The sequence below is a fragment of the Bombina bombina genome, chromosome 3 (genome assembly GCF_027579735.1).
Source record: "Bombina bombina isolate aBomBom1 chromosome 3, aBomBom1.pri, whole genome shotgun sequence".
In the NCBI taxonomy this organism is placed as follows: Eukaryota; Metazoa; Chordata; class Amphibia; order Anura; family Bombinatoridae; genus Bombina; species Bombina bombina.
The window spans coordinates 4866702-4894347 of record NC_069501.1 but is presented as its reverse complement, the minus strand read 5'-3'; the positions used below and the strand labels follow the sequence as shown (position 1 = coordinate 4894347).

Here is a 27646-nt window from a genome sequence, read left to right as displayed (position 1 = left end):
TATTAGCATATTATAGTATGTTTTATGTGTAGCGCTATATCACTTCACATTGTAAGGCAGATAATATTAGCATATTATAGTATGTTTTATGTGTAGCGCTATATCACTTCACATTGTAAGGCAGACAATATTAGCATATTATAGTATGTTTTATGTGTAGCGATATATATCTCTTCACATTGTAAGGCAGATAATATTAGCATATTATAGTATGTTTTATGTGTAGCGATATATCACTTCACATTGTAAGGCAGATAATAGCATATTATAGTATGTTTTATGTGTAGCGATATATCACTTCACATTGTAAGGCAGATAATATTAGCATATTATAGTATGTTTTATGTGTAGCGCTATATCACTTCACATTGTAAGGCAGATCATATTAGCATATTATAGTATGTTTTATGTGTAGCGATATATCACTTCACATTGTAAGGCAGATAATATTAGCATATTATAGTATGTTTTATGTGTAGCGATATATCACTTCACATTGTAAGGCAGATAATATTAGCATATTATAGTATGTTTTATGTGTAGCGATATATCACTTCACATTGTAAGGCAGATAATATTAGCATATTATAGTATGTTTTATGTGTAGCGATATATCACTTCACATTGTAAGGCAGACAATATTAGCATATTATAGTATGTTTTATGTGTAGCGATATATCACTTCACATTGTAAGGCAGATCATATTAGCATATTATAGTATGTTTTATGTGTAGCGATATATCACTTCACATTGTAAGGCAGATCATATTAGCATATTATAGTATGTTTTATGTGTAGCGCTATATCACTTCACATTGTAAGGCAGATCATATTAGCATATTATAGTATGTTTTATGTGTAGCGATATATCACTTCACATTGTAAGGCAGATAATAGCATATTATAGTATGTTTTATGTGTAGCGATATATCACTTCACATTGTAAGGCAGATCATATTAGCATATTATAGTATGTTTTATGTGTAGCGATATATCACTTCACATTGTAAGGCAGATAATATTAGCATATTATAGTATGTTTTATGTGTAGCGATATATATCACTTCACATTGTAAGGCAGATAATATTAGCATATTATAGTATGTTTTATGTGTAGCGATATATATCTCTTCACATTGTAAGGCAGATAATATTAGCATATTATAGTATGTTTTATGTGTAGCGATATATATCTCTTCACATTGTAAGGCAGATAATATTAGCATATTATAGTATGTTTTATGTGTAGCGATATATCACTTCACATTGTAAGGCAGATAATATTAGCATATTATAGTATGTTTTATGTGTAGCGATATATCACTTCACATTGTAAGGCAGACAATATTAGCATATTATAGTATGTTTTATGTGTAGCGATATATATCTCTTCACATTGTAAGGCAGATAATATTAGCATATTATAGTATGTTTTATGTGTAGCGATATATCACTTCACATTGTAAGGCAGATATTAGCATATTATAGTATGTTTTATGTGTAGCAAAATATATCTTTTCACATTGTAAGGCAGACAATATTAGCATATTATAGTATGTTTTATGTGTAGCGCTATATCACTTCACATTGTAAGGCAGACAATATTAGCATATTATAGTATGTTTTATGTGTAGCGATATATCACTTCACATTGTAAGGCAGATAATAGCATATTATAGTATGTTTTATGTGTAGCGATATATCACTTCACATTGTAAGGCAGACAATATTAGCATATTATAGTATGTTTTATGTGTAGCGATATCACTTCACATTGTAAGGCAGATCATATTAGCATATTATAGTATGTTTTATGTGTAGCGATATATCACTTCACATTGTAAGGCAGATCATATTAGCATATTATAGTATGTTTTATGTGTAGCGATATATCACTTCACATTGTACGGCAGATAATATTAGCATATTATAGTATGTTTTATGTGTAGCGATATATATCTCTTCACATTGTAAGGCAGATATTAGCATATAGTATGTTTTATGTGTAGCGATATATCACTTCACATTGTAAGGCAGACAATATTAGCATATTATAGTATGTTTTATGTGTAGCGATATATCACTTCACATTGTAAGGCAGACAATATTGGCATATTATAGTATGTTTTATGTGTAGCGATATATCACTTCACATTGTAAGGCAGATGATATTAGCATATTATAGTATGTTTTATGTGTAGCGATATATCACTTCACATTGTAAGGCAGACAATATTAGCATATTATAGTATGTTTTATGTGTAGCGATATCACTTCACATTGTAAGGCAGACAATATTAGCATATTATAGTATGTTTTATGTGTAGCGATATATCACTTCACATTGTAAGGCAGACAATATTAGCATATTATAGTATGTTTTATGTGTAGCGCTATATCACTTCACATTGTAAGGCAGATCATATTAGCATATTATAGTATGTTTTATGTGTAGCGATATATCACTTCACATTGTAAGGCAGATAATAGCATATTATAGTATGTTTTATGTGTAGCGATATATCACTTCACATTGTAAGGCAGATAATATTAGCATATTATAGTATGTTTTATGTGTAGCGATATATCACTTCACATTGTAAGGCAGACAATATTAGCATATTATAGTATGTTTTATGTGTAGCGCTATATCACTTCACATTGTAAGGCAGATAATATTAGCATATTATAGTATGTTTTATGTGTAGCGATATATCACTTCACATTGTAAGGCAGACAATATTAGCATATTATAGTATGTTTTATGTGTAGCGATATATATCTCTTCACATTGTAAGGCAGATAATATTAGCATATTATAGTATGTTTTATGTGTAGCGATATATCACTTCACATTGTAAGGCAGATAATATTAGCATATTATAGTATGTTTTATGTGTAGCGATATATCACTTCACATTGTAAGGCAGACAATATTAGCATATTATAGTATGTTTTATGTGTAGCGCTATATCACTTCACATTGTAAGGCAGACAATATTAGCATATTATAGTATGTTTTATGTGTAGCGATATATATCACTTCACATTGTAAGGCAGACAATATTAGCATATTATAGTATGTTTTATATGTAGCGCTATATCACTTCACATTGTAAGGCAGACAATATTAGCATATTATAGTATGTTTTATGTGTAGCGATATATCACTTCACATTGTAAGGCAGACAATATTAGCATATTATAGTATGTTTTATGTGTAGCGCTATATCACTTCACATTGTAAGGCAGACAATATTAGCATATTATAGTATGTTTTATGTGTAGCGATATATCTCTTCACATTGTAAGGCAGATAATATTAGTATATTATAGTATGTTTTATGTGTAGCGATATATCACTTCACATTGTAAGGCAGATAATAGCATATTATAGTATGTTTTATGTGTAGCGATATATCACTTCACATTGTAAGGCAGATAATAGCATATTATAGTATGTTTTATGTGTAGCGATATATCACTTCACATTGTAAGGCAGACAATATTAGCATATTATAGTATGTTTTATGTGTAGCGATATATCACTTCACATTGTAAGGCAGATAATATTAGCATATTATAGTATGTTTTATGTGTAGCGCTATATCACTTCACATTGTAAGGCAGATAATATTAGCATATTTTAGTATGTTTTATTTGTAGTGATATATCACTTCACATTGTAAGGCAGATAATATTAGCATATTTTAGTATGTTTTATTTGTAGCGATATATCACTTCACATTGTAAGGCAGATAATATTAGCATATTTTAGTATGTTTTATTTGTAGCGATATATCACTTCACATTGTAAGGCGGATTCAGATTAGTCTGTGTCCAACATAGTCAGATAAGGAACCTATGCCAACATGGATGTCGTGCATAAGTCGATAAGACATATATTGATCATATCCTATCCGAGTATATCTACATGTAAGGTGATATATTGAAGATAATTGTTAAATATTTACAGCTCATATATATATCAAAGTAGGCCAGAGCTCAATGTATGACATTTTGTCTGAGATATTAAACAGTCACTAGTAAATAAGATTGTACCCGATAAAGATAAAATATAAGCCTACTAATGTGAGAGTCAATTTAATCACCCCAGTTTAGGTAAATAAATCAAGATCATGTCTCATATTGAGACCCTCAGGAAAGCTTGTTTGTAGGGTAAAGATCTTAAAGATCTCCCTTTTGTTTAAGGTCGTTTCTCTGTCACCCCCCTTCTCCAAACAGGTACAAAATCTGTACCTTGGACATATAAAACAGAAGAGTCAGCGTTATGAGTTTTAAAATGTCTCGCAACTGGGGTATCTGAAAAATCGTCTTCTATAGAACGTTTATGTTCTAAAAAATCTTTCCTTTAGTGGTCTTATGGTTTTGCCTGTGTACTGTATTTTACATGTTAGCAGGTAAATTACATGAGTTGTAGAATGAATATAAAAATTGATGTTGTGTTCACGTTGGGTACTGGTTTTTATTTCTACGTTGTCGTTCCCTGTCAGTGCGTCTCTGCTATCTTTGGATATCAAGTGTATATCTGGGAACAGTGGTAGAGGAGATATAGGCTGACAGATATGCAGGACATGTCTCCTGGCGCCTAGTATTTGTCAAGCCCTGTGATATCGGATTGTGCTTTCCCTGGTTTTAAAGTCGCTGCTTTGGTAATTGGACCTAATTCTCTCCTCAGGGTTAACTGCTCATTTTATTTTAAGATCGGAGCATGTCGCCATGGAGACCGATGCTCGCGTCTTCACAACAAGCCAACCTTCAGCCAGGTATGTGTGCTTAGGGCAACAAGGCACAGGCCTTCTGGGTATGTTTGTAGTATTCTTTAATGATTCACATAGAGCAGCTTTCTAATTTTCTTCGTTCTCTTGCTATCTTTATTTTAAAAGCAGGAATTTAAAGCTTAGGAGCCAGACCATTTTAGGTTCTGCAGCCTGAATAGCACTTATTGGCTACTTTTAGCAAACCAATAAGCAAGCATAACCCAGGTTCTCAATAAAAAATGGGCCGGTTCTTAAGCTTTACATTCCTTCTTTTTAAATAAAGATAGCAAGAGAATGAAGAAAAATTGATAATAGGAGTAAATTAGAAAGTTGTTTAAAATTGCTGCTCTATCTGAATCATTAAAGAAAATAATTGGGTTCAGTGTCCCTTTAATCACTTGTTGTATAGTTTCACAGGGTTGTAAGGTGTAGTAGAATAAGGTGCCCTATATAGGGGATAGCTGGGTGTCGCTGATATTGCCCCGGGTCTAGTCTTTAATAACTTGGTGTTGTATAGTTTCACAGGGTTGTGAGGTGTAGTAGAATACGGTGCACTATATATGGGATAGCTGGGTGTTGCTGATATCTCCCCGGGTCTAGTCTTTAATCACTTGGTGTTGTATAGTTTCACAGGCTTGTGAGGTGTAGTAGAATACGGTGCCCTATATAGGGGATAGCTGGGTGTTGCTGATATCTCCCCGGGTCTAGTCTTTAATCACTTGGTGTTGTATAGTTTCACAGGCTTGTGAGGTGTAGTAGAATACGGTGCCCTATATAGGGGATAGCTGGGTGTTGCTGATATCTCCCCGGGTCTAGTCTTTAATCACTTGGTGTTGTATAGTTTCACAGGCTTGTGAGGTGTAGTAGAATGCGGTGCCCTATATATGGGATAGCTGGGTGTTGCTGATATCTCCCCGGGTCTAGTCTGTAATCACTTGGTGTTGTATAGTTTCACAGGGTTGTAAGGTGTAGTAGAATACGGTGCCCTATATAGGGGATAGCTGGGTGTCACTGATATCGCCCCGGGTCTAGTCTTTAATCACTTGGTGTTGTATAGTTTCATAGGGTTGTGAGGTGTAGTAGAATAAGGTGCCTTATATAGGGGATAGCTGGGTGTCACTGATATTGCCCCGGGTCTAGTCTGTAATCACTTGGTGTTGTATAGTTTCACAGACTTGTAAGGTGTAGTAGAATACGGTGCCCTATATAGGGGATAGCTGGGTGTCACTGATATCGCCCCGGGTCTTGTCTTTAATCACTTGGTGTTGTATAGTTTCATAGGGTTGTGAGGTGTAGTAGAATAAGGTGCCCTATATAAGGGATAGCTGGGTGTCACTGATATCGCCCCGGGTCTAGTCTGTAATCACTTGGTGTTGTATAGTTTCACAGGGTTGTAAGGTGTAGTAGAATAAGGTGCCCTATATAGGGGATAGCTGGGTGACGCTGATATCGCCCCGAGTCTAGTCTTTAATAACTTGGTGTTGTATAGTTTCACAGGGTTGTGAGGTGTAGTAGAATACGGTGCCCTATATAGGGGATAGCTGGGTGTCGCTGATATCTCCCCGGGTCTAGTCTGTAATCACTTGGTGTTGTATAGTTTCACAGGCTTGTGAGGTGTAGTAGAATACGGTTCCCTATATAGGGGATAGCTGGGTGTCACGGATATCGCCCCGGGTCTAGTCTGTAATCACTTGGTGTTGTATAGTTTCACAGGCTTGTGAGGTGTAGTAGAATACGGTGCCCTATATAGGGGATAGCTGGGTGTCACTGATATCTCCCCGGGTCTAGTCTTTAATCACTTGGTGTTGTATAGTTTCACAGGCTTGTGAGGTGTAGTAGAATACGGTGCACTATATAGGGGATAGCTGGGTGTCGCTGATATCGCCCCGGGTCTAGTCTGTAATCACTTGGTGTTGTATAGTTTCACAGGCTTGTGAGGTGTAGTAGAATACGGTGCACTATATAGGGGATAGCTGGGTGTCACTGATATCTCCCCGGGTCTAGTCTTTAATCACTTGGTGTTGTATAGTTTCACAGGGTTGTGAGGTGTAGTAGAATACGGTGCACTATATAGGGGATAGCTGGGTGTCACTGATATCTCCCCGGGTCTAGTCTTTAATCACTTGGTGTTGTATAGTTTCACAGGCTTGTGAGGTGTAGTAGAATACGGTGCACTATATAGGGGATAGCTGGGTGTCGCTGATATCGCCCCGGGTCTAGTCTGTAATCACTTGGTGTTGTATAGTTTCACAGGCTTGTGAGGTGTAGTAGAATACGGTGCCCTATATAGGGGATAGCTGGGTGTCACTGATATCTCCCCGGGTCTAGTCTTTAATAACTTGGTGTTGTATAGTTTCACAGGGTTGTGAGGTGTAGTAGAATACGGTGCCCTATATAGGGGATAGCTGGGTGTCTCTGATATTGCCCCGGGTCTAGTCTGTAATCACTTGGTGTTGTATAGTTTCACAGGCTTGTGAGGTGTAGTAGAATAAGGTGCCCTATATAAGGGATAGCTGGGTGTCACTGATATTGCCCCGGGTCTAGTCTGTAATCACTTGGTGTTGTATAGTTTCACAGACTTGTAAGGTGTAGTAGAATACGGTGCCCTATATATGGGATAGCTGGGTGTCGCTGATATCGCCCCGGGTCTAGTCTTTAATCACTTGGTGTTGTATAGTTTCACAGGCTTGTGAGGTGTAGTGTGTAATCACTTGGTGTTGTATAGTTTCACAGGCTTGTGAGGTGTAGTAGAATACGGTGCCTTATATAGGGGATAGCTGGGTGTCGCTGATATTGCCCCGGGTCTAGTCTGTAATCACTTGGTGTTGTATAGTTTCACAGGCTTGTGAGGTGTAGTAAAATACGGTGCCCTATATATGGGATAGCTGGGTGTCGCTGATATCGCCCCGGGTCTAGTCTTTAATCACTTGGTGTTGTATAGTTTCACAGGCTTGTGAGGTGTAGTAGAATACGGTGCACTATATAAGGGATAGCTGGGTGTCGCTGATATCTCCCCGGGTCTAGTCTTTAATCACTTGGTGTTGTATAGTTTCACAGGCTTGTGAGGTGTAGTAGAATACGGTGCCCTATATAGGGGATAGCTGGGTGTCACTGATATTGCCCCGGGTCTAGTCTTTAATCACTTGGTGTTGTATAGTTTCACAGGGTTGTGAGGTGTAGTAGAATAAGGTGCCCTATATAGGGGATAGCTGGGTGTCACTGATATCTCCCCGGGTCTAGTCTTTAATCACTTGGTGTTGTATAGTTTCACAGGCTTGTGAGGTGTAGTAGAATACGGTGCCCTATATAGGGGATAGCTGGGTGTCACTGATATCGCCCCGGGTCTAGTCTTTAATCACTTGGTGTTGTATAGTTTCACAGGGTTGTGAGGTGTAGTAGAATACGGTGCCCTATATAGGGGATAGCTGGGTGTCGCTGATATCGCCCCGGGCTTAGTCTTTTATCACTTGGTGTTGTATAGTTTCACAGGCTTGTGAGGTGTAGTAGAATAAGGTGCACTATATAGGGGATAGCTGGGTGTCACTGATATCTCCCCGGGTCTAGTCTGTAATCACTTGGTGTTGTATAGTTTCACAGGGTTGTGAGGTGTAGTAGAATAAGGTGCCCTATATAAGGGATAGCTGGGTGTCACTGATATCGCCCCGAGTCTAGTCTTTAATCACTTGGTGTTGTATAGTTTCACAGGCTTGTGAGGTGTAGTAGAATACGGTGCCCTATATATGGGATAGCTGGGTGTCACTGATATTGCCCCGAGTCTAGTCTTTAATCACTTGGTGTTGTATAGTTTCACAGGGTTGTGAGGTGTAGTAGAATACGGTGCCCTATATATGGGATAGCTGGGTGTCACTGATATCGCCCCGGGTCTAGTCTTTAATCACTTGGTGTTGTATAGTTTCACAGACTTGTAAGGTGTAGTAGAATACGGTGCCCTATATAGGGGATAGCTGGGTGTCGCTGATATCTCCTCGGGTCTAGTCTGTAATCACTTGTTGTTGTATAGTTTCACAGGGTTGTGAGGTGTAGTAGAATACGGTGCCTTATATATGGGATAGCTGGGTGTCACTGATATCGCCCCGGGTCTAGTCTTTAATCACTTTGTGTTGTATAGTTTCACAGGCTTTTGAGGTGTAGTAGAATAATGTGCCCTATATAGGGGATAGCTGGGTGTCACGGATATCGCCCCGGGTCTAGTCTGTAATCACTTGGTGTTGTATAGTTTCACAGGGTTGTGAGGTGTAGTAGAATACAGTGCCCTATATAGGGGATAGCTGGGTGTCACTGATATCGCCCCGGGTCTAGTCTGTAATCACTTGGTGTTGTATAGTTTCACAGGCTTGTGAGGTGTAGTAGAATACGGTGCCCTATATAGGGGATAGCTGGGTGTCACTGATATCTCCCCGGGTCTAGTCTGTAATCACTTGGTGTTGTATAGTTTCACAGGGTTGTGAGGTGTAGTAGAATACGGTGCCCTATATAGGGGATAGCTGGGTGTCACTGATATCTCCCCGGGTCTAGTCTGTAATCACTTGGTGTTGTATAGTTTCACAGGGTTGTGAGGTGTAGTAGAATACGGTGCCCTATATAGGGGATAGCTGGGTGTCACTGATATCTCCCCGGGTCTAGTCTTTAATCACTTGGTGTTGTATAGTTTCACAGGGTTGTGAGGTGTAGTAGAATACGGTGCCCTATATAGGGGATAGCTGGGTGTCACTGATATCTCCCCGGGTCTAGTCTGTAATCACTTTGTGTTGTATAGATTCACAGGCTTTTGAGGTGTAGTAGAATAATGTGCCCTATATAGGGGATAGCTGGGTGTCACTGATATCGCCCCGGGTCTAGTCTGTAATCACTTGGTGTTGTATAGTTTCACAGGGTTGTGAGGTGTAGTAGAATACGGTGCCTTATATAGGGGATAGCTGGGTGTCGCTGATATCGCCCCGGGTCTAGTCTGTAATCACTTGTTGTTGTATAGTTTCACAGGCTTGTGAGGTGTAGTAGAATACGGTGCCCTATATAGGGGATAGCTGGGTGTCACTTATATCGCCCCGGGTCTAGTGTGTAATCACTTGGTGTTGTATAGTTTCACAGGGTTGTGAGGTGTAGTAGAATACGGTGCCTTATATAGGGGATAGCTGGGTGTCACGGATATCGCCCCGGGTCTAGTCTGTAATCACTTGTTGTTGTATAGTTTCACAGGCTTGTGAGGTGTAGTAGAATACGATGCCCTATATAGGGGATAGCTGGGTGTCGCTGATATCTCCCCGGGTCTAGTCTGTAATCACTTGGTGTTGTATAGTTTCACAGGGTTGTGAGGTGTAGTAGAATACAGTGCCCTATATATGGGATAGCTGGGTGTCGCTGATATTGCCCCGGGTCTTGTCTTTAATCACTTGGTGTTGTATAGTTTCACAGGCTTGTGAGGTGTAGTAGAATAAGGTGCCCTATATAGGGGATAGCTGGGTGTCGCTGATATCTCCCCGGGTCTAGTCTTTAATCACTTGTTGTTGTATAGTTTCACAGGGCTGTGAGGTGTAGTAGAATAAGGTGCCCTATATAGGGGATAGCTGGGTGTCGCTGATATCTCCCCGGATCTAGTCTTTAATCACTTGGTGTTGTATAGTTTCACAGGCTTTTGAGGTGTATTAGAATACTGTGCCCTCTATAGGGCATAGCTGGGTGTCGCTGATATCGCCCAGGGTCTTGTCTTTAATCACTTTGTGTTGTATAGTTTCACAGGCTTGTGAGGTGTAGTAGAATACAGTGCCCTATATATGGGATAGCTGGGTGTCGCTGATATCTCCCCGGGTCTAGTCTGTAATCACTTGGTGTTGTATAGTTTCACAGGCTTGTGAGGTGTAGTAGAATACGGTGCCCTATATTGGGGATAGCTGGTTGTCGCTGATATCTCCCGGGGTCTAGTCTTTAATCACTTGGTGTTGTATAGTTTCACAGGGTTGTGAGGTGTAGTAGAATACGGTGCCCTATATTGGGGATAGCTGGTTGTCGCTGATATCTCCCGGGGTCTAGTCTTTAATCACTTGGTGTTGTATAGTTTCACAGGGTTGTGAGGTGTAGTAGAATACGGTGCCCTATATTGGGGATAGCTGGTTGTCGCTGATATCTCCCGGGGTCTAGTCTTTAATCACTTGGTGTTGTATAGTTTCACAGGCTTGTGAGATGTAGTAGAATATGGTGCCTTATATAGGGGATAGCTGGGTGTCGCTGATATCTCCCCGGGTCTAGTCTTTAATCACTTTGTGTTGTATAGTTTCACAGGGTTGTGAGGTGTAGTAGAATAATGTGCCCTATATAGGGGATAGCTGGGTGTGGCTGATATCTCCCCGGGTCTAGTCTGTAATCACTTGGTGTTGTATAGTTTCACAGGCTTGTGAGGTGTAGTAGAATACGATGCCCTATATAGGGGATAGCTGGGTGTCGCTGATATCTCCCCGGGTCTAGTCTGTAATCACTTGGTGTTGTATAGTTTCACAGGGTTGTGAGGTGTAGTAGAATAAGGTGCCCTATATATGGGATAGCTGGGTGTTGCCGATATCTCCCCGGTCTAGTCTTTAATCACTTGATGTTGTATAGTTTCACAGGCTTGTGAGTTGTAGTAGAATACAGTGCCCTCTATAGGGGATAGCTGGGTGTCGCTGATATTGCCCCGGGTCTAGTCTGTAATCACTTGGTGTTGTATAGTTTCACAGGGTTGTGAGGTGTAGTAGAATACAGTGCCCTATATATGGGATAGCTGGGTGTCGCTGATATCGCCCCGGGTCTTGTCTTTAATCACATTGTAAGGCAGACAATATTAGCATATTATAGTATGTTTTATGTGTAGCGATATATCACTTCACATTGTAAGGCAGATAATATTAGCATATTATAGTATGTTTTATGTGTAGCGATATATCACTTCACATTGTAAGGCAGATATTAGCATATTATAGTATGTTTTATGTATAGCGATATATCACTTCACATTGTAAGGCGGATTCAGATTAGTCTGTGTCCAACATAGTCAGATAAGGAACCTATGCCAACATGGATGTCGTGCATAAGTCGATAAGACCTATATTGATCATATCCTATCCGAGTATATCTACATGTAAGGTGATATATTGAAGATAATTGTTTGATATATATATGAGCTGTACATATTTAAGTAGGCCAGAGCTCAATGTATGACATTTTGTCTGAGATATTAAACAGTCACTAGTAAATAAGATTGTACCCGATAAAGATAAAATATAAGCCTACTAATGTGAGAGTCAATTTAATCACCCCAGTTTAGGTAAATAAATCAAGATCATGTCTCATATTGAGACCCTCAGGAAAGCTTGTTTGTAGGGTAAAGATCTTAAAGATCTCCCTTTTGTTTAAGGTTGTTTCTCTGTCACCCCCCTTCTCCAAACAGGTACAAAATCTGTACCTTGGACATATAAAACAGAAGAGTCGGCGTTATGAGTTTTAAAATGTCTCGCAACTGGGGTATCTGAAAAATCGTCTTCTATAGAACGTTTATGTTCTAAAAAATCTTTCCTTTAGTGGTCTTATGGTTTTGCCTGTGTACTGTATTTTACATGTTAGCAGGTAAATTACATGAGTTGTAGAACAATTAATATAAAAATTGATGTTGTGTTCACGTTGGGTACTGGATTTTATTTCTACATTGTCGTTCCCTGTCAGTGCGTCTCTGCTATCTTTGGATAGTTTCACAGGCTTGTGAGGTGTAGTAGAATACGGTGCCCTATATAGGGGATAGCTGGGTGTCGCTGATATCGCCCCGGGTCTAGTCTTTAATCACTTGGTGTTGTATAGTTTCACAGGGTTGTGAGGTGTAGTAGAATAATGTGCCCTATATAGGGGATAGCTGGGTGTCGCTGATATCGCCCCGGGTCTATTCTTTAATCACTTGGTGTTGTATAGTTTCACAGGGTTGTGAGGTATAGTAGAATAATGTGCCCTATATAGGGGATAGCTGGGTGACGCTGATATCGCCCCGAGTCTAGTCTTTAATAACTTGGTGTTGTATAGTTTCACAGGGTTGTGAGGTGTAGTAGAATAAGGTGCCCTATATAAGGGATAGCTGGGTGTCACTGATATCGCCCCGGGTCTAGTCTGTAATCACTTGGTGTTGTATAGTTTCACAGGCTTGTGAGGTGTAGTAGAATACAGTGCCCTATATATGGGATAGCTGGGTGTCGCTGATATTGCCACGGGTCTTGTCTTTAATCACTTGGTGTTGTATAGTTTCACAGGGTTGTGAGGTGTAGTAGAATACAGTTCACTATATAGGGGATAGCTGGGTGTTGCTGATATCTCCCCGGGTCTAGTCTTTAATCACTTTGTGTTGTATAGTTTCACAGGCTTGTGAGGTGTAGTAGAATGCGGTGCCCTATATATGGGATAGCTGGGTGTTGCTGATATCTCCCCGGGTCTAGTCTTTAATCACTTGGTGTTGTATAGTTTCACAGAGTTGTGAGGTGTAGTAGAATACGGTGCCCTATATAGGGGATAGCTGGGTGTCGCTGATATCGCCCCGGGTCTAGTCTTTAATCACTTGGTGTTGTATAGTTTCACAGGGTTGTGAGGTGTAGTAGAATACGGTGCCTTATATAGGGGATAGCTGGGTGTCGCTGATATCTCCCCGGGTCTAGTCTTTAATCACTTGGTGTTGTATAATTTCACAGGGTTGGGAGGTGTAGTAGAATAAGGTGCCCTATATAGGGGATAGCTGGGTGTCGCTGATATCGCCCCGGGCTTAGTCTTTAATCACTTGGTGTTGTATAGTTTCACAGGCTTGTGAGGTGTAGTAGAATACGGTGCCCTATATAGGGGATAGCTGGGTGTCACTGATATCGCCCCGGGTCTAGTCTGTAATCACTTGGTGTTGTATAGTTTCACAGGCTTGTGAGGTGTAGTAGAATACGGTTTCTATATAGGGGATAGCTGGGTGTCGCTGATATCGCCCCTGGTCTAGTCTGTAATCACTTGGTGTTGTATAGTTTCACAGGCTTGTGAGGTGTAGTAGAATAATGTGCCCTATATAGGGGATAGCTGGGTGTCGCTGATATCGCCCCGGGTTTAGTCTTTAATCACTTGTTGTTGTATAGTTTCACAGGGTTGTGAGGTGTAGTAGAATACGGTGCCCTATATATGGGATAGCTGGGTGTCACTGATATCGCCCCGGGTCTAGTCTGTAATCACTTGGTGTTGTATAGTTTCACAGGCTTGTGAGGTGTAGTAGAATACGGTGCCCTATATAGGGGATAGCTGGGTGTCACTGATATCGCCCCGGGTCTAGTCTGTAATTACTTGGTGTTGTATAGTTTCACAGGCTTGTAAGGTATAGTAGAATACGGTGCCCTATATATGGGATAGCTGGGTGTCACTGATATTGCCCCGGGTCTAGTCTGTAATCACTTGGTGTTGTATAGTTTCACAGGCTTGTGAGTTGTAGTAGAATACGGTGCCCTATATAGGGGATAGCTGGGTGTCACTGATATCGCCCCGGGTCTAGTCTTTAATCACTTGGTGTTGTATAGTTTCACAGGCTTGTGAGGTGTAGTAGAATACGGTGCACTATATAGGGGATAGCTGGGTGTCGCTGATATCTCCCCGGGTCTTGTCTTTAATCACTTGGTGTTGTATAGTTTCACAGGCTTGTGAGGTGTAGTAGAATACGGTGCCCTATATAGGGGATAGCTGGGTGTCACTGATATCGCCCCGGGTCTAGTCTTTAATCACTTGGTGTTGTATAGTTTCACAGGCTTGTGAGGTGTAGTAGAATACAGTGCCCTATATAGGGGATAGCTGGGTGTCACTGATATCTCCCCGGGTCTAGTCTGTAATCACTTGTTGTTGTATAGTTTCACAGGCTTGTGAGGTGTAGTAGAATACGGTGCCCTATATAGGGGATAGCTGGGTGTCGCTGATATCGCCCCTGGTCTTGTCTTTAATCACTTGGTGTTGTATAGTTTCACCGGCTTGTGAGGTGTAGTAGAATACGGTGCCTTATATAGGGGATAGCTGGGTGTCGCTGATATCGCCCCGGGTCTAGTCTGTAATCACTTGGTGTTGTATAGTTTCACAGGCTTGTGAGGTGTAGTAGAATACGGTGCCTTATATAGGGGATAGCTGGGTGTCGCTGATATCGCCCCGGGTCTAGTCTGTAATCACTTGGTGTTGTATAGTTTCACAGGGTTGTGAGGTGTAGTAGAATGCAGTGCCCTCTATAGGGGATAGCTGGGTGTCGCTGATATTTCCCCGGGTCTAGTCTGTAATCACTTGGTGTTGTATAGTTTCACAGACTTGTGAGGTGTAGTAGAATACGGTGCCTTATATAGGGGATAGCTGGGTGTCGCTGATATCGCCCCGGGTCTAGTCTGTAATCACTTGGTGTTGTATAGTTTCGCAGGCTTGTGAGGTGTAGTAGAATACGGTGCCTTATATAAGGGATAGCTGGGTGTCACTGATATCGCCCCGGGTCTAGTCTGTAATCACTTGGTGTTGTATAGTTTCGCAGGCTTGTGAGGTGTAGTAGAATACGGTGCCTTATATAGGGGATAGCTGGGTGTCACTGATATCGCCCCGGGTCTAGTCTGTAATCACTTGGTGTTGTATAGTTTCACCGGCTTGTGAGGTGTAGTAGAATACGGTGCCCTATATAGGGGATAGCTGGGTGTCGCTGATATCGCCCCGGGTCTAGTCTGTAATCACTTGGTGTTGTATAGTTTCACAGGCTTGTAAGGTGTAGTAGAATACGGTGCCCTATATAGGGGATAGCTGGGTGTCGCTGATATTGCCCCGGGTCTAGTCTGTAATCACTTGGTGTTGTATAGTTTCACAGGGTTGTGAGGTGTAGTAGAATACGGTGCCCTATATAGGGGATAGCTGGGTGTCACTGATATCTCCCCGGGTCTAGTCTGTAATCACTTGGTGTTGTATAGTTTCACCGGCTTGTGAGGTGTAGTAGAATACGGTGCCCTATATAGGGGATTGCTGGGTGTCGCTGATATCTCCCCGGGTCTAGTCTGTAATCACTTGGTGTTGTATAGTTTCACAGGCTTGTGAGGTGTAGTAGAATACGGTGCCTTATATAGGGGATAGCTGGGTGTCGCTGATATCTCCCCGGGTCTAGTCTGTAATCACTTGGTGTTGTATAGTTTCACAGGCTTGTGAGGTGTAGTAGAATAAGGTGCCCTATATAAGGGATAGCTGGGTGTCACTGATATTGCCCCGGGTCTAGTCTGTAATCACTTGGTGTTGTATAGTTTCACAGGCTTGTGAGGTGTAGTAGAATACGGTGCCCTATATAGGGGATAGCTGGGTGTCACTGATATCGCCCCGGGTCTAGTCTGTAATCACTTGTTGTTGTATAGTTTCACCGGCTTGTGAGGTGTAGTAGAATACGGTGCCCTATATAGGGGATAGCTGGGTGTCACTGATATCGCCCCGGGTCTAGTCTGTAATCACTTGGTGTTGTATAGTTTCACAGGCTTGTAAGGTGTAGTAGAATACGGTGCCCTATATAGGGGATAGCTGGGTGTCGCTGATATTGCCCCGGGTCTAGTCTGTAATCACTTTGTGTTGTATAGTTTCACAGGGTTGTGAGGTGTAGTAGAATACGGTGCCCTATATAGGGGATAGCTGGGTGTCACTGATATCTCCCCGGGTCTAGTCTGTAATCACTTGGTGTTGTATAGTTTCACCGGCTTGTGAGGTGTAGTAGAATACGGTGCCCTATATAGGGGATTGCTGGGTGTCGCTGATATCTCCCCGGGTCTAGTCTGTAATCACTTGGTGTTGTATAGTTTCACAGGCTTGTGAGGTGTAGTAGAATACGGTGCCTTATATAGGGGATAGCTGGGTGTCGCTGATATCTCCCCGGGTCTAGTCTGTAATCACTTGGTGTTGTATAGTTTCACAGGCTTGTGAGGTGTAGTAGAATAAGGTGCCCTATATAAGGGATAGCTGGGTGTCACTGATATTGCCCCGGGTCTAGTCTGTAATCACTTGGTGTTGTATAGTTTCACAGGCTTGTGAGGTGTAGTAGAATACGGTGCCTTATATAGGGGATAGCTGGGTGTCACTGATATCGCCCCGGGTCTAGTCTGTAATCACTTGGTGTTGTATAGTTTCACAGGCTTGTGAGGTGTAGTAGAATACGGTGCCCTATATAGGGGATAGCTGGGTGTCACTGATATCGCCCCGGGTCTAGTCTGTAATCACTTGGTGTTGTATAGTTTCACAGGCTTGTGAGGTGTAGTAGAATACGGTGCCTTATATAGGGGATAGCTGGGTGTCACTGATATCGCCCCGGGTCTAGTCTTTAATCACTTGGTGTTGTATAGTTTCACAGGCTTGTGAGGTGTAGTAGAATACGGTGCACTATATAGGGGATAGCTGGGTGTCACTGATATCGCCCCGGGTCTAGTCTGTAATCACTTGGTGTTGTATAGTTTCACAGGCTTGTGAGGTGTAGTAGAATACGGTGCCCTATATAGGGGATAGCTGGGTGTCACTGATATCGCCCCGGGTCTAGTCTGTAATCACTTGGTGTTGTATAGTTTTACAGGGTTGTGAGGTGTAGTAGAATGCAGTGCCCTCTATAGGGGATAGCTGGGTGTCACTGATATTTCCCCGGGTCTAGTCTGTAATCACTTGGTGTTGTATAGTTTCACAGGCTTGTGAGGTGTAGTAGAATACGGTGCCCTATATAAGGGATAGCTGGGTGTCACTGATATCGCCCCGGGTCTAGTCTGTAATCACTTGGTGTTGTATAGTTTCACTGGCTTGTGAGGTGTAGTAGAATACGGTGCCCTATATAGGGGATAGCTGGGTGTCACTGATATCGCCCCGGGTCTAGTCTGTAATCACTTGGTGTTGTATAGTTTCACAGGGTTGTGAGGTGTAGTAGAATGCAGTGCCCTCTATAGGGGATAGCTGGGTGTCACTGATATTTCCCCGGGTCTAGTCTGTAATCACTTGGTGTTGTATAGTTTCGCAGGCTTGTGAGGTGTAGTAGAATACGGTGCCCTATATAAGGGATAGCTGGGTGTCACTGATATCGCCCCGGGTCTAGTCTGTAATCACTTGGTGTTGTATAGTTTCACTGGCTTGTGAGGTGTAGTAGAATACGGTGCCCTATATAGGGGATAGCTGGGTGTCACTGATATCGCCCCGGGTCTAGTCTTTAATAACTTGGTGTTGTATAGTTTCACAGGCTTGTGAGGTGTAGTAGAATACGGTGCCCTATATAGGGGATAGCTGGGTGTCGCTGATATCGCCCCGGGTCTAGTCTGTAATCACTTGGTGTTGTATAGTTTCACAGGCTTGTGAGGTGTAGTAGAATACGGTGCCCTATATAGGGGATAGCTGGGTGTCACTGATATCGCCCCGGGTCTAGTCTGTAATCACTTGGTGTTGTATAGTTTCACAGGGTTGTGAGGTGTAGTAGAATACGGTGCCCTATATAGGGGATAGCTGGGTGTCACTGATATCGCCCCGGGTCTAGTCTGTAATCACTTGGTGTTGTATAGTTTCACAGGCTTGTGAGGTGTAGTAGAATACGGTGCACTATATAGGGGATAGCTGGGTGTCAGTTATATCGCCCCGGGTCTAGTCTGTAATCACTTGGTGTTGTATAGTTTCACAGGCTTGTGAGGTGTAGTAGAATACGGTGCACTATATAGGGGATAGCTGGGTGTCACTTATATCGCCCCGGGTCTAGTCTGTAATCACTTGGTGTTGTATAGTTTCACAGGCTTGTGAGGTGTAGTAGAATACGGTGCTCTATATAGGGGATAGCTGGTTGTCGCTGATATCGCCCCGGGTCTAGTCTGTAATCACTTGTTGTTGTATAGTTTCACCGGCTTGTGAGGTGTAGTAGAATGCGGTGCCCTCTATAGGGGATAGCTGGGTGTCACTGATATTGCCCCGGGTCTAGTCTGTAATCACTTGGTGTTGTATAGTTTCACCGGCTTGTGAGGTGTAGTAGAATACGGTGCCCTATATAAGGGGATAGCTGGGTGTCACTGATATCGCCCCGAGTCTAGTCTGTAATCACTTGGTGTTGTATAGTTTCACAGGCTTGTGAGGTGTAGTAGAATACAGTGCCCTATATAGGGGATAGCTGGGTGTCACTGATATCGCCCCGAGTCTAGTCTGTAATCACTTGGTGTTGTATAGTTTCACAGGCTTGTGAGGTGTAGTAGAATACAGTGCCCTATATAGGGGATAGCTGGGTGTCACTGATATTTCCCCGGGTCTAGTCTGTAATCACTTGGTGTTGTATAGTTTCACCGGCTTGTGAGGTGTAGTAGAATACGGTGCACTATATAGGGGATAGCTGGGTGTCACTGATATCTCCCCGGGTCTAGTCTGTAATCACTTGGTGTTGTATAGTTTCACCGGCTTGTGAGGTGTAGTAGAATACAGTGCCCTATATAGGGGATAGCTGGGTGTCACTGATATTTCCCCGGGTCTAGTCTGTAATCACTTGGTGTTGTATAGTTTCACCGGCTTGTGAGGTGTAGTAGAATACGGTGCACTATATAGGGGATAGCTGGGTGTCGCTGATATTTCCCCGGGTCTAGTCTGTAATCACTTGGTGTTGTATAGTTTCACAGGGTTGTGAGGTGTAGTAGAATACGGTGCCTTATATAGGGGATAGCTGGGTGTCGCTGATATTTCCCCGGGTCTAGTCTGTAATCACTTGGTGTTGTATAGTTTCACAGGCTTGTGAGGTGTAGTAGAATACGGTGCCTTATATAGGGGATAGCTGGGTGTCACTGATATCTCCCCGGGTCTAGTCTGTAATCACTTGGTGTTGTATAGTTTCACAGGCTTGTGAGGTGTAGTAGAATACGGTGCCCTATATAGGGGATAGCTGGGTGTCACTGATATCGCCCCGGGTCTAGTCTGTAATCACTTGGTGTTGTATAGTTTCACAGGGTTGTGAGGTGTAGTAGAATACGGTGCCTTATATAGGGGATAGCTGGGTGTCGCTGATATTTCCCCGGGTCTAGTCTGTAATCACTTGGTGTTGTATAGTTTCACAGGCTTGTGAGGTGTAGTAGAATACGGTGCCTTATATAGGGGATAGCTGGGTGTCACTGATATCTCCCCGGGTCTAGTCTGTAATCACTTGGTGTTGTATAGTTTCACAGGGTTGTGAGGTGTAGTAGAATACGGTGCCCTATATAGGGGATAGCTGGGTGTCACTGATATCTCCCCGGGTCTAGTCTTTAATCACTTGGTGTTGTATAGTTTCACAGGCTTGTGAGGTGTAGTAGAATACGGTGCCCTATATAGGGGATAGCTGGGTGTCACTGATATCTCCCCGGGTCTAGTCTGTAATCACTTGGTGTTGTATAGTTTCACAGGGTTGTGAGGTGTAGTAGAATACGGTGCCCTATATAGGGGATAGCTGGGTGTCACTGATATCGCCCCGGGTCTAGTCTGTAATCACTTGGTGTTGTATAGTTTCACAGGCTTGTGAGGTGTAGTAGAATACGGTGCCTTATATAGGGGATAGCTGGGTGTCGCTGATATCGCCCCGGGTCTTTAATAACTTGGTGTTGTATAGTTTCACAGGCTTGTGAGGTGTAGTAGAATACGGTGCCTTATATAGGGGATAGCTGGGTGTCACTGATATCGCCCCGGGTCTAGTCTGTAATCACTTGGTGTTGTATAGTTTCACATGCTTGTGAGGTGTAGTAGAATACGATGCCCTATATAGGGGATAGCTGGGTGTCGCTGATATTTCCCCGGGTCTAGTCTGTAATCACTTGGTGTTGTATAGATTCACCGGCTTGTGAGGTGTAGTAGAATACGATGCCCTATATAGGGGATAGCTGGGTGTCACTGATATTGCCCCGGGTCTAGTCTGTAATCACTTGGTGTTGTATAGTTTCACAGGCTTGTGAGGTGTAGTAGAATACGGTGCACTATATAGGGGATAGCTGGGTGTCGCTGATATTTCCCCGGGTCTAGTCTGTAATCACTTGGTGTTGTATAGTTTCACAGGCTTGTGAGGTGTAGTAGAATACGGTGCCTTATATAGGGGATAGCTGGGTGTCACTGATATCGCCCCGGGCTTAGTCTTTTATCACTTGGTGTTGTATAGTTTCACAGGGTTGTGAGGTGTAGTAGAATAAGGTGCCCTATATATGGGATAGCTGGGTGTCACTGATATCTCCCCGGGTCTAGTCTGTAATCACTTGTTGTTGTATAGTTTCACCGGCTTGTGAGGTGTAGTAGAATACGGTGCCCTATATAGGGGATAGCTGGGTGTCGCTGATATCGCCCCGGGTCTAGTCTGTAATCACTTGGTGTTGTATAGTTTCACAGGCTTGTGAGGTGTAGTAGAATGCGGTGCCCTATATATGGGATAGCTGGGTGTTGCTGATATCTCCCCGGGTCTAGTCTGTAATCACTTGGTGTTGTATAGTTTCACAGGGTTGTGAGGTGTAGTAGAATACGGTGCCTTATATAGGGGATAGCTGGGTGTCGCTGATATTTCCCCGAGTCTAGTCTGTAATCACTTGGTGTTGTATAGTTTCACAGGCTTGTGAGGTGTAGTAGAATGCGGTGCCTTATATAGGGGATAGCTGGGTGTCGCTGATATCGCCCCGGGTCTAGTCTGTAATCACTTGGTGTTGTATAGTTTCACAGGCTTGTGAGGTGTAGTAGAATACGGTGCCTTATATAGGGGATAGCTGGGTGTCACTGATATCTCCCCGGGTCTAGTCTGTAATCACTTGGTGTTGTATAGTTTCACAGACTTGTAAGGTGTAGTAGAATACGGTGCCCTATATATGGGATAGCTGGGTGTTGCTGATATCTCCCCGGGTCTAGTCTGTAATCACTTGGTGTTGTATAGTTTCACAGGGTTGTGAGGTGTAGTAGAATAAGGTGCACTATATAGGGGATAGCTGGGTGTCACTGATATCTCCCCGGGTCTAGTCTGTAATCACTTGGTGTTGTATAGTTTCATAGGGTTGTGAGGTGTAGTAGAATGCGGTGCCCTATATAGGGGATAGCTGGGTGTCACTGATATCTCCCCGGGTCTTGTCTTTAATCACTTGGTGTTGTATAGTTTCACAGGCTTGTGAGGTGTAGTAGAATACGGTGCCTTATATAGGGGATAGCTGGGTGTCGCTGATATCTCCCCGGGTCTAGTCTGTAATCACTTGGTGTTGTATAGTTTCACCGGCTTGTGAGGTGTAGTAGAATACGGTGCCCTATATATGGGATAGCTGGGTGTCGCTGATATCTCCCCGGGTCTAGTCTGTAATCACTTGGTGTTGTATAGTTTCACCGGCTTGTGAGGTGTAGTAGAATACGGTGCCCTCTATAGGGGATAGCTGGGTGTCACTGATATTGCCCCGGGTCTAGTCTGTAATCACTTGGTGTTGTATAGTTTCACAGGCTTGTAAGGTGTAGTAGAATACGGTGCCCTATATAGGGGATAGCTGGGTGTCACTGATATCGCCCCGGGTCTAGTCTGTAATCACTTGGTGTTGTATAGTTTCACAGGGTTGTGAGGTGTAGTAGAATACGGTGCCCTATATATGGGATAGCTGGGTGTCACTGATATCGCCCCGGGTCTAGTCTTTAATCACTTGGTGTTGTATAGTTTCACCGGCTTGTGAGGTGTAGTAGAATACGGTGCCCTCTATAGGGGATAGCTGGGTGTCACTGATATCGCCCCGGGTCTAGTCTGTAATCACTTGGTGTTGTATAGTTTCACAGGGTTGTAAGGTGTAGTAGAATACGGTGCCTTATATAGGGGATAGCTGGGTGTCACTGATATCGCCCCGGGTCTAGTCTTTAATCACTTGGTGTTGTATAGTTTCACAGGCTTGTGAGGTGTAGTAGAATACGGTGCACTACATAGGGGATAGCTGGGTGTCACTGATATCGCCCCGGGTCTTTTTAATAACTTGGTGTTTCTTGTATTTTAGACCATCGCTTTGTTGAACATTTACCGCAATCCTCAGAATTCCTCGCAGTCTGCTGACGGGTTAAGATGTAAGTTTTAGTCCAAAACCCCAACGTCCTCCAGCTGCTGCTGCTCATTGATCCCTCCTTTATTGCTCCCTCCTTGTTCTAGTGCCATCTGATCATCTCATTCCCCGTGTGCTTTTTCTCTCATCCCTCTTCCTCGAGTTTTTGTCTTGTACTGATGCCCACAAACAAGTGTTATGTCACAAATGCTGTGGTCCCCTGTTTGCTGTGCTCTTCCTCCTGGGATAACTTTGGCTTTCGTGTGCTTCCTTCATGATGTGTGGTGTCTTTCTAGGTGCGGTCAGTGATGTGGAGATGCAGGAACACTACGATGAATTCTTTGAGGTAAAATGAATAGAGGCTAGGGGTCATGTAATAAGGCTACAATAGGGGGAGGGTTTACAGACTGAAGGGGTCCGTAATAAGGCTACAATAGGGGGAGGGTTTACAGACTGAAGGGGTCATGTAATAAGGCTACAATAGGGGGAGGGTTTACAGACTGAAGGGGTCATGTAATAAGGCTACAATAGGGGGAGGGTTTACAGACTGAAGGGGTCCGTAATAAGGCTACAATAGGGGGAGGGCTTACAGACTGAAGGGGTCATGTAATAAGGCTGCAATAGGGTTAGGCTTACAGACTGAAGGGGTCATGTAATAAGGCTACAATTGGGGGAGGGCTTACAGACTGAAGGGGTCATGTAATAAGGCTACAATAGGGGGAGGGCTTACAGACTGAAGGGGTCATGTAATAAGGCTACAATTGGGGGAGGGCTTACAGACTGAAGGGGTCATGTAATAAGGCTACAATTGGGGGAGGGTTTACAGACTGAAGGGGTCCGTAATAAGGCTACAATAGGGTTAGGCTTACAGACTGAAGGGGTCATGTAACAAGGCTACAATAGGGTTAGGCTTACAGACTGAAGGGGTCATGTAAAAAGGCTACAATAGGACAGCTAAAGCAGTAAGAGCAGGTAATAGTACAGTTGTAGGTACCATCTACAGGGCAGTGACAGATCACGGTAGCTACCGGGTTTGAGCTCCTCCTGTTTCAGTGGTGGTGTTGCACATTAGTTCTGCGCCTTTGGTTACAAGTTCATTTTCTGGTCTTTTTACCCTGCAGGAAGTCTTTACAGAAATGGAAGAGAAGTACGGAGAAGTGGAGGAGATGAACGTTTGTGATAACCTGGGAGATCACTTGGTTGGGAACGTATATGTGAAGGTGAGTGCTGGGGTGTAGTGGGGGTGCCTCTGACTAAGACCTGGAAGTTCAGCTCTTATTCAAATCAAAAGCAGGGGAGAGATGTAGAGCGCGGTCCGAAGGGGACAGGGGAATAGTTAACCACTGCCATTTTGTTAGCAATCCTTGTAGTGTTTACGGTATTTGATCACCTCTGCTGAGGCTAATTAGGAATAGATATGTAGCAGGGCTAGCTGTGTGCAGACTGATGTGCAGTTCCTTCTGCTGTGTAGACCACCTAAAGGTTAATCGCTGTACATTGTAGGAGCAGCTAGAGAGGAGGAGCTGTGTACTGTAATGTGATCCCAGATAGTTACATCTGCTACAGTAAATCTCAGCCTTGTTTGGGATCCAGACAAAATGTGTCTGAAGCAAATACCTCCCCAGACAAATGCTGCTGGTTACTCTCACTGCTAATCACTGCATTCTGTATGTTTTTCACGGATGTGGGTAAATTACTGTGTGCTGTTTTTTTTTTTTTGGGGGGGGGGGGTTAATCACTGCATGCTGATTTTGGCAGATGAGGTACATTTTTGCATGCTGTGTGTTTTGGTGGATGAGGGGTAGATCACAGGGTGCTGTTTATTAGGGCAGCTGAGGGGTAAATCAATGCATGCATGTTTGTTTGTTTTTTCCCTGTGGTAGATGAGTAAATCATTGCATGTCATGTGTTTTGCGGATGAGTGGTTAATCGCTATGTTTTGTGGCGGATGAGGGGTTAATGTGAGAATATGTAACCTTATATGTTTAACAAAAGGAAACTTTCTGCAGCGCCTCTAGGGCTTAATATATATGCAGTATCAGGCTTAGAATAACGTTAACTGATATTAACTAATATGGGACTATTAGATGCGTAGTATCAAAAATCCCGTAGGATATATATTTTTGCTGAAGGATCACACTTTTATAAAAAAAAAAACAGCAATAAAAACATAACAAAATAAATAAAAATATCACATATGCATATGACAACAAGTAAAAAGTTTGTCCAAGTGATTCTATGCTGGAAATTTGAATCCAATAATCCTGTGAACGATATGAGACAAGAGATCCATGTCAAAGTATGGCAAAGTTTTCCTCTTAAAGGTGCACCTTTTTACTTACAACGAAGGCGAATTGCAGTTGGTCCGATTGGGAATCTTTTCTTGCCTGGTCCTTTATTTTCTCCGTCTGTAAGCTGAAATAGTAACTTTTCAGTTACCGATCCCTTCTGGATACAAATTAGCACTTTGTAAGTCTGCCGCCAGGATTCAATGCGGTCAAACTACGGAAGCCTTAGGTGGCCAAAAACAGAGCAACGTGTTCTGGCTACAAACCTTTCTCAAGCTCTGCTTTCCAGTTTATCTGTAGCCCTTATACTCGAAAAATTAGAATATCATGCAAAAGTTAATTTATTTCACTAATACAACTTAAAAGGTGAAACTAATATATGAGAGAGATTCATTATATGCAAAGCAAGATAGTTCAAGCCGTGATTTGTTATAATTGTGATGATTATGGCTTACAGCTCATGAAAACCCCAAATCCATAATCTCAGAAAATTAGATTATTACATGCAATCAATAAAACAAGGATTGTACATAGAACAATAATCGGACCTCTGAAAACTATAAGCATGCATACTGTATGTACTCAGTGCTTGGTTTGGGCCCCTTTTGCAGCAATTACTGCCTCAATGCGGCATGGCATGGAAACTTTCAGCCTGTGGCACTGCTGAGGCGTTATGGAAGACCAGGATGCTTCAATAGCGGCCTTCAGCTCTTCTGCATTGTTCGGTCTCATGTCTCTCATCTTTCTCTTGGCAATGCCCCATAGATTCTCTATGGGGTTCAGGTCAGGCGAGTTTGCTGGCCAATCAAGCACAGTAATCTCACTGTCATTGAACCATGTTTTGGTGCTTTTAGCAGTGTGAGCAGGTGCCAAGTCCTGCTGGAAAATGAAATCAGCATCCCCATAGAGCTCGTCTGCGGAAGGAAGCATTAAGTGCTCCAAAATCTCCTGGTAGACGGCTGCGTTGACCCTGGACTTAATGAAGCACAGTAGACCAACACCAGCAGATGACATGGCTCCCCAAATCAACACAGACTGTGAAAACTTCACACTGGACTTCAAGCACCTTGCAGTGTGTGCCTCTCCATTCTTCCTCCATACTCTGGGTCCTTGGTTTCCAAATGAGATGCAAAATTTGCTCTCATCAGAAAAGAGGACTTTGGACCACTGAGCAAAAGACCAGGTCTGGTTTTCTTTAGCCCAGGTAAGACGCTTCTGACGTTGTTTGTTGTTCAGGAGTGGCTTGTCAAGAGGAATACGACATTTGAAGCCCATGTCCAGGATCCGTCTGTGTGTGGTGGCTCTTGATGCACTGACTCCAGCCTCAGTCCCTCCTTGTGAAAGTCCCCAACACTTTTGAATGGCCTTTCCTGACAATCCTCTCCAGGCTGCAGTCATCCCTGCTGCTTGTGCACCTTTTTCTTCCACACTTTTCCCTTCCACATAACTTTCTATTAATGTGCTTTGATACAGCACTTTGGAAACATCCAACTTCTTTTGCAATTACCTTTTGAGGCTTTCCCCCCTTATGGATGGTGTCAATGATGGTTTTCTGCACAACTGTCAGGTCAGAAGTCTTTCCCATGATTGTGATTCCTACTGAACCAGACTGAGAGACCATTTAAAGGCTCAGGAACCCTTTGCAGGTGTTATGGCTTAATTAGCTGATTAGAGTGGGACACTTTGAGCCTAGAATATTGCACCTTTTCACAATATTCTAATTTTCTGAGATTGTGGATTTGAGGTTTTCATGAGCGTAAGCCATAATCATCACACTTATGACAAATCACAGCTTGAACTATCTTGCTTTGCATGTAATGAGTCTATCTCATATATTAGTTTCACCTTTTAAGTTGCATTAGTGAAATAAATGAACTTTTGCACGATAGTCTAATTTTTCGAGTTTCACCTGTATACACACTCATATATATTTGTTAAAGGGGCATGTTAGGAAAACTTTTTTGAGGTGATGTTGATTACTTTGCTTACCAATCTATATAGATTTGAGTATTTTATTACGCCTATTTTTATAATTATATTTCATTTAGATGATTTCTCGTATTTTGCACCAAATTCTAATGTTATTTAAACGGCTTCAAATATTCCGTTAACAATTAAGAGCTTTACATAAATTTACCAATATAATGATCTTATAACATTTTTAAAAAAATCAAATATTTGATAACCCCCTATGATCCTACATTTTTCTGAAGATGAAAAGAAGGGGGGTTGTGGAAAATGAATCTAATGGATTAAGATAAATTTAATTATTTATGATTAAAATGTGAATTGAGATATGAATATAAATTTCAGTGTCTAAACTTACTAGTTCTCTCATAAATCTGTAGGGATGTGATTCAGTGGGTATTCATTTTTGGTGACTTAGTTCAAAATGTGATTTAAAATCGAATTTAATTAAATTAGACTGTTTATTTAGAAAAAATAATTTTATTATATTAGTGTACTAGTGTTTTTATCTATACTATAATTGCGTTTGTAATGTCCGTCGCTGTCGGCAGTTGCGCACGCATCCTCAATGGA

The 27646-nt window shown here is 42.3% G+C and overlaps 1 protein-coding gene across 1 annotated transcript in view; it reads left to right on the top strand.

Moving 5' to 3' along the window:
• Window positions 1–3873: 3873 nt before the first annotated feature.
• U2AF1 (U2 small nuclear RNA auxiliary factor 1) overlaps window positions 3874–27646 on the top strand; it is an 87098-nt gene continuing 63325 nt past the window's right edge. The window contains exons 1-5 of the mRNA XM_053705116.1: window positions 3874–3942; window positions 4615–4788; window positions 22776–22842; window positions 23114–23163; window positions 23939–24037. Coding sequence (XP_053561091.1) covers window positions 3874–3942; window positions 4615–4788; window positions 22776–22842; window positions 23114–23163; window positions 23939–24037 — 459 coding nt within the window. The remainder of the gene's footprint in view (window positions 3943–4614; window positions 4789–22775; window positions 22843–23113; window positions 23164–23938; window positions 24038–27646) is intronic.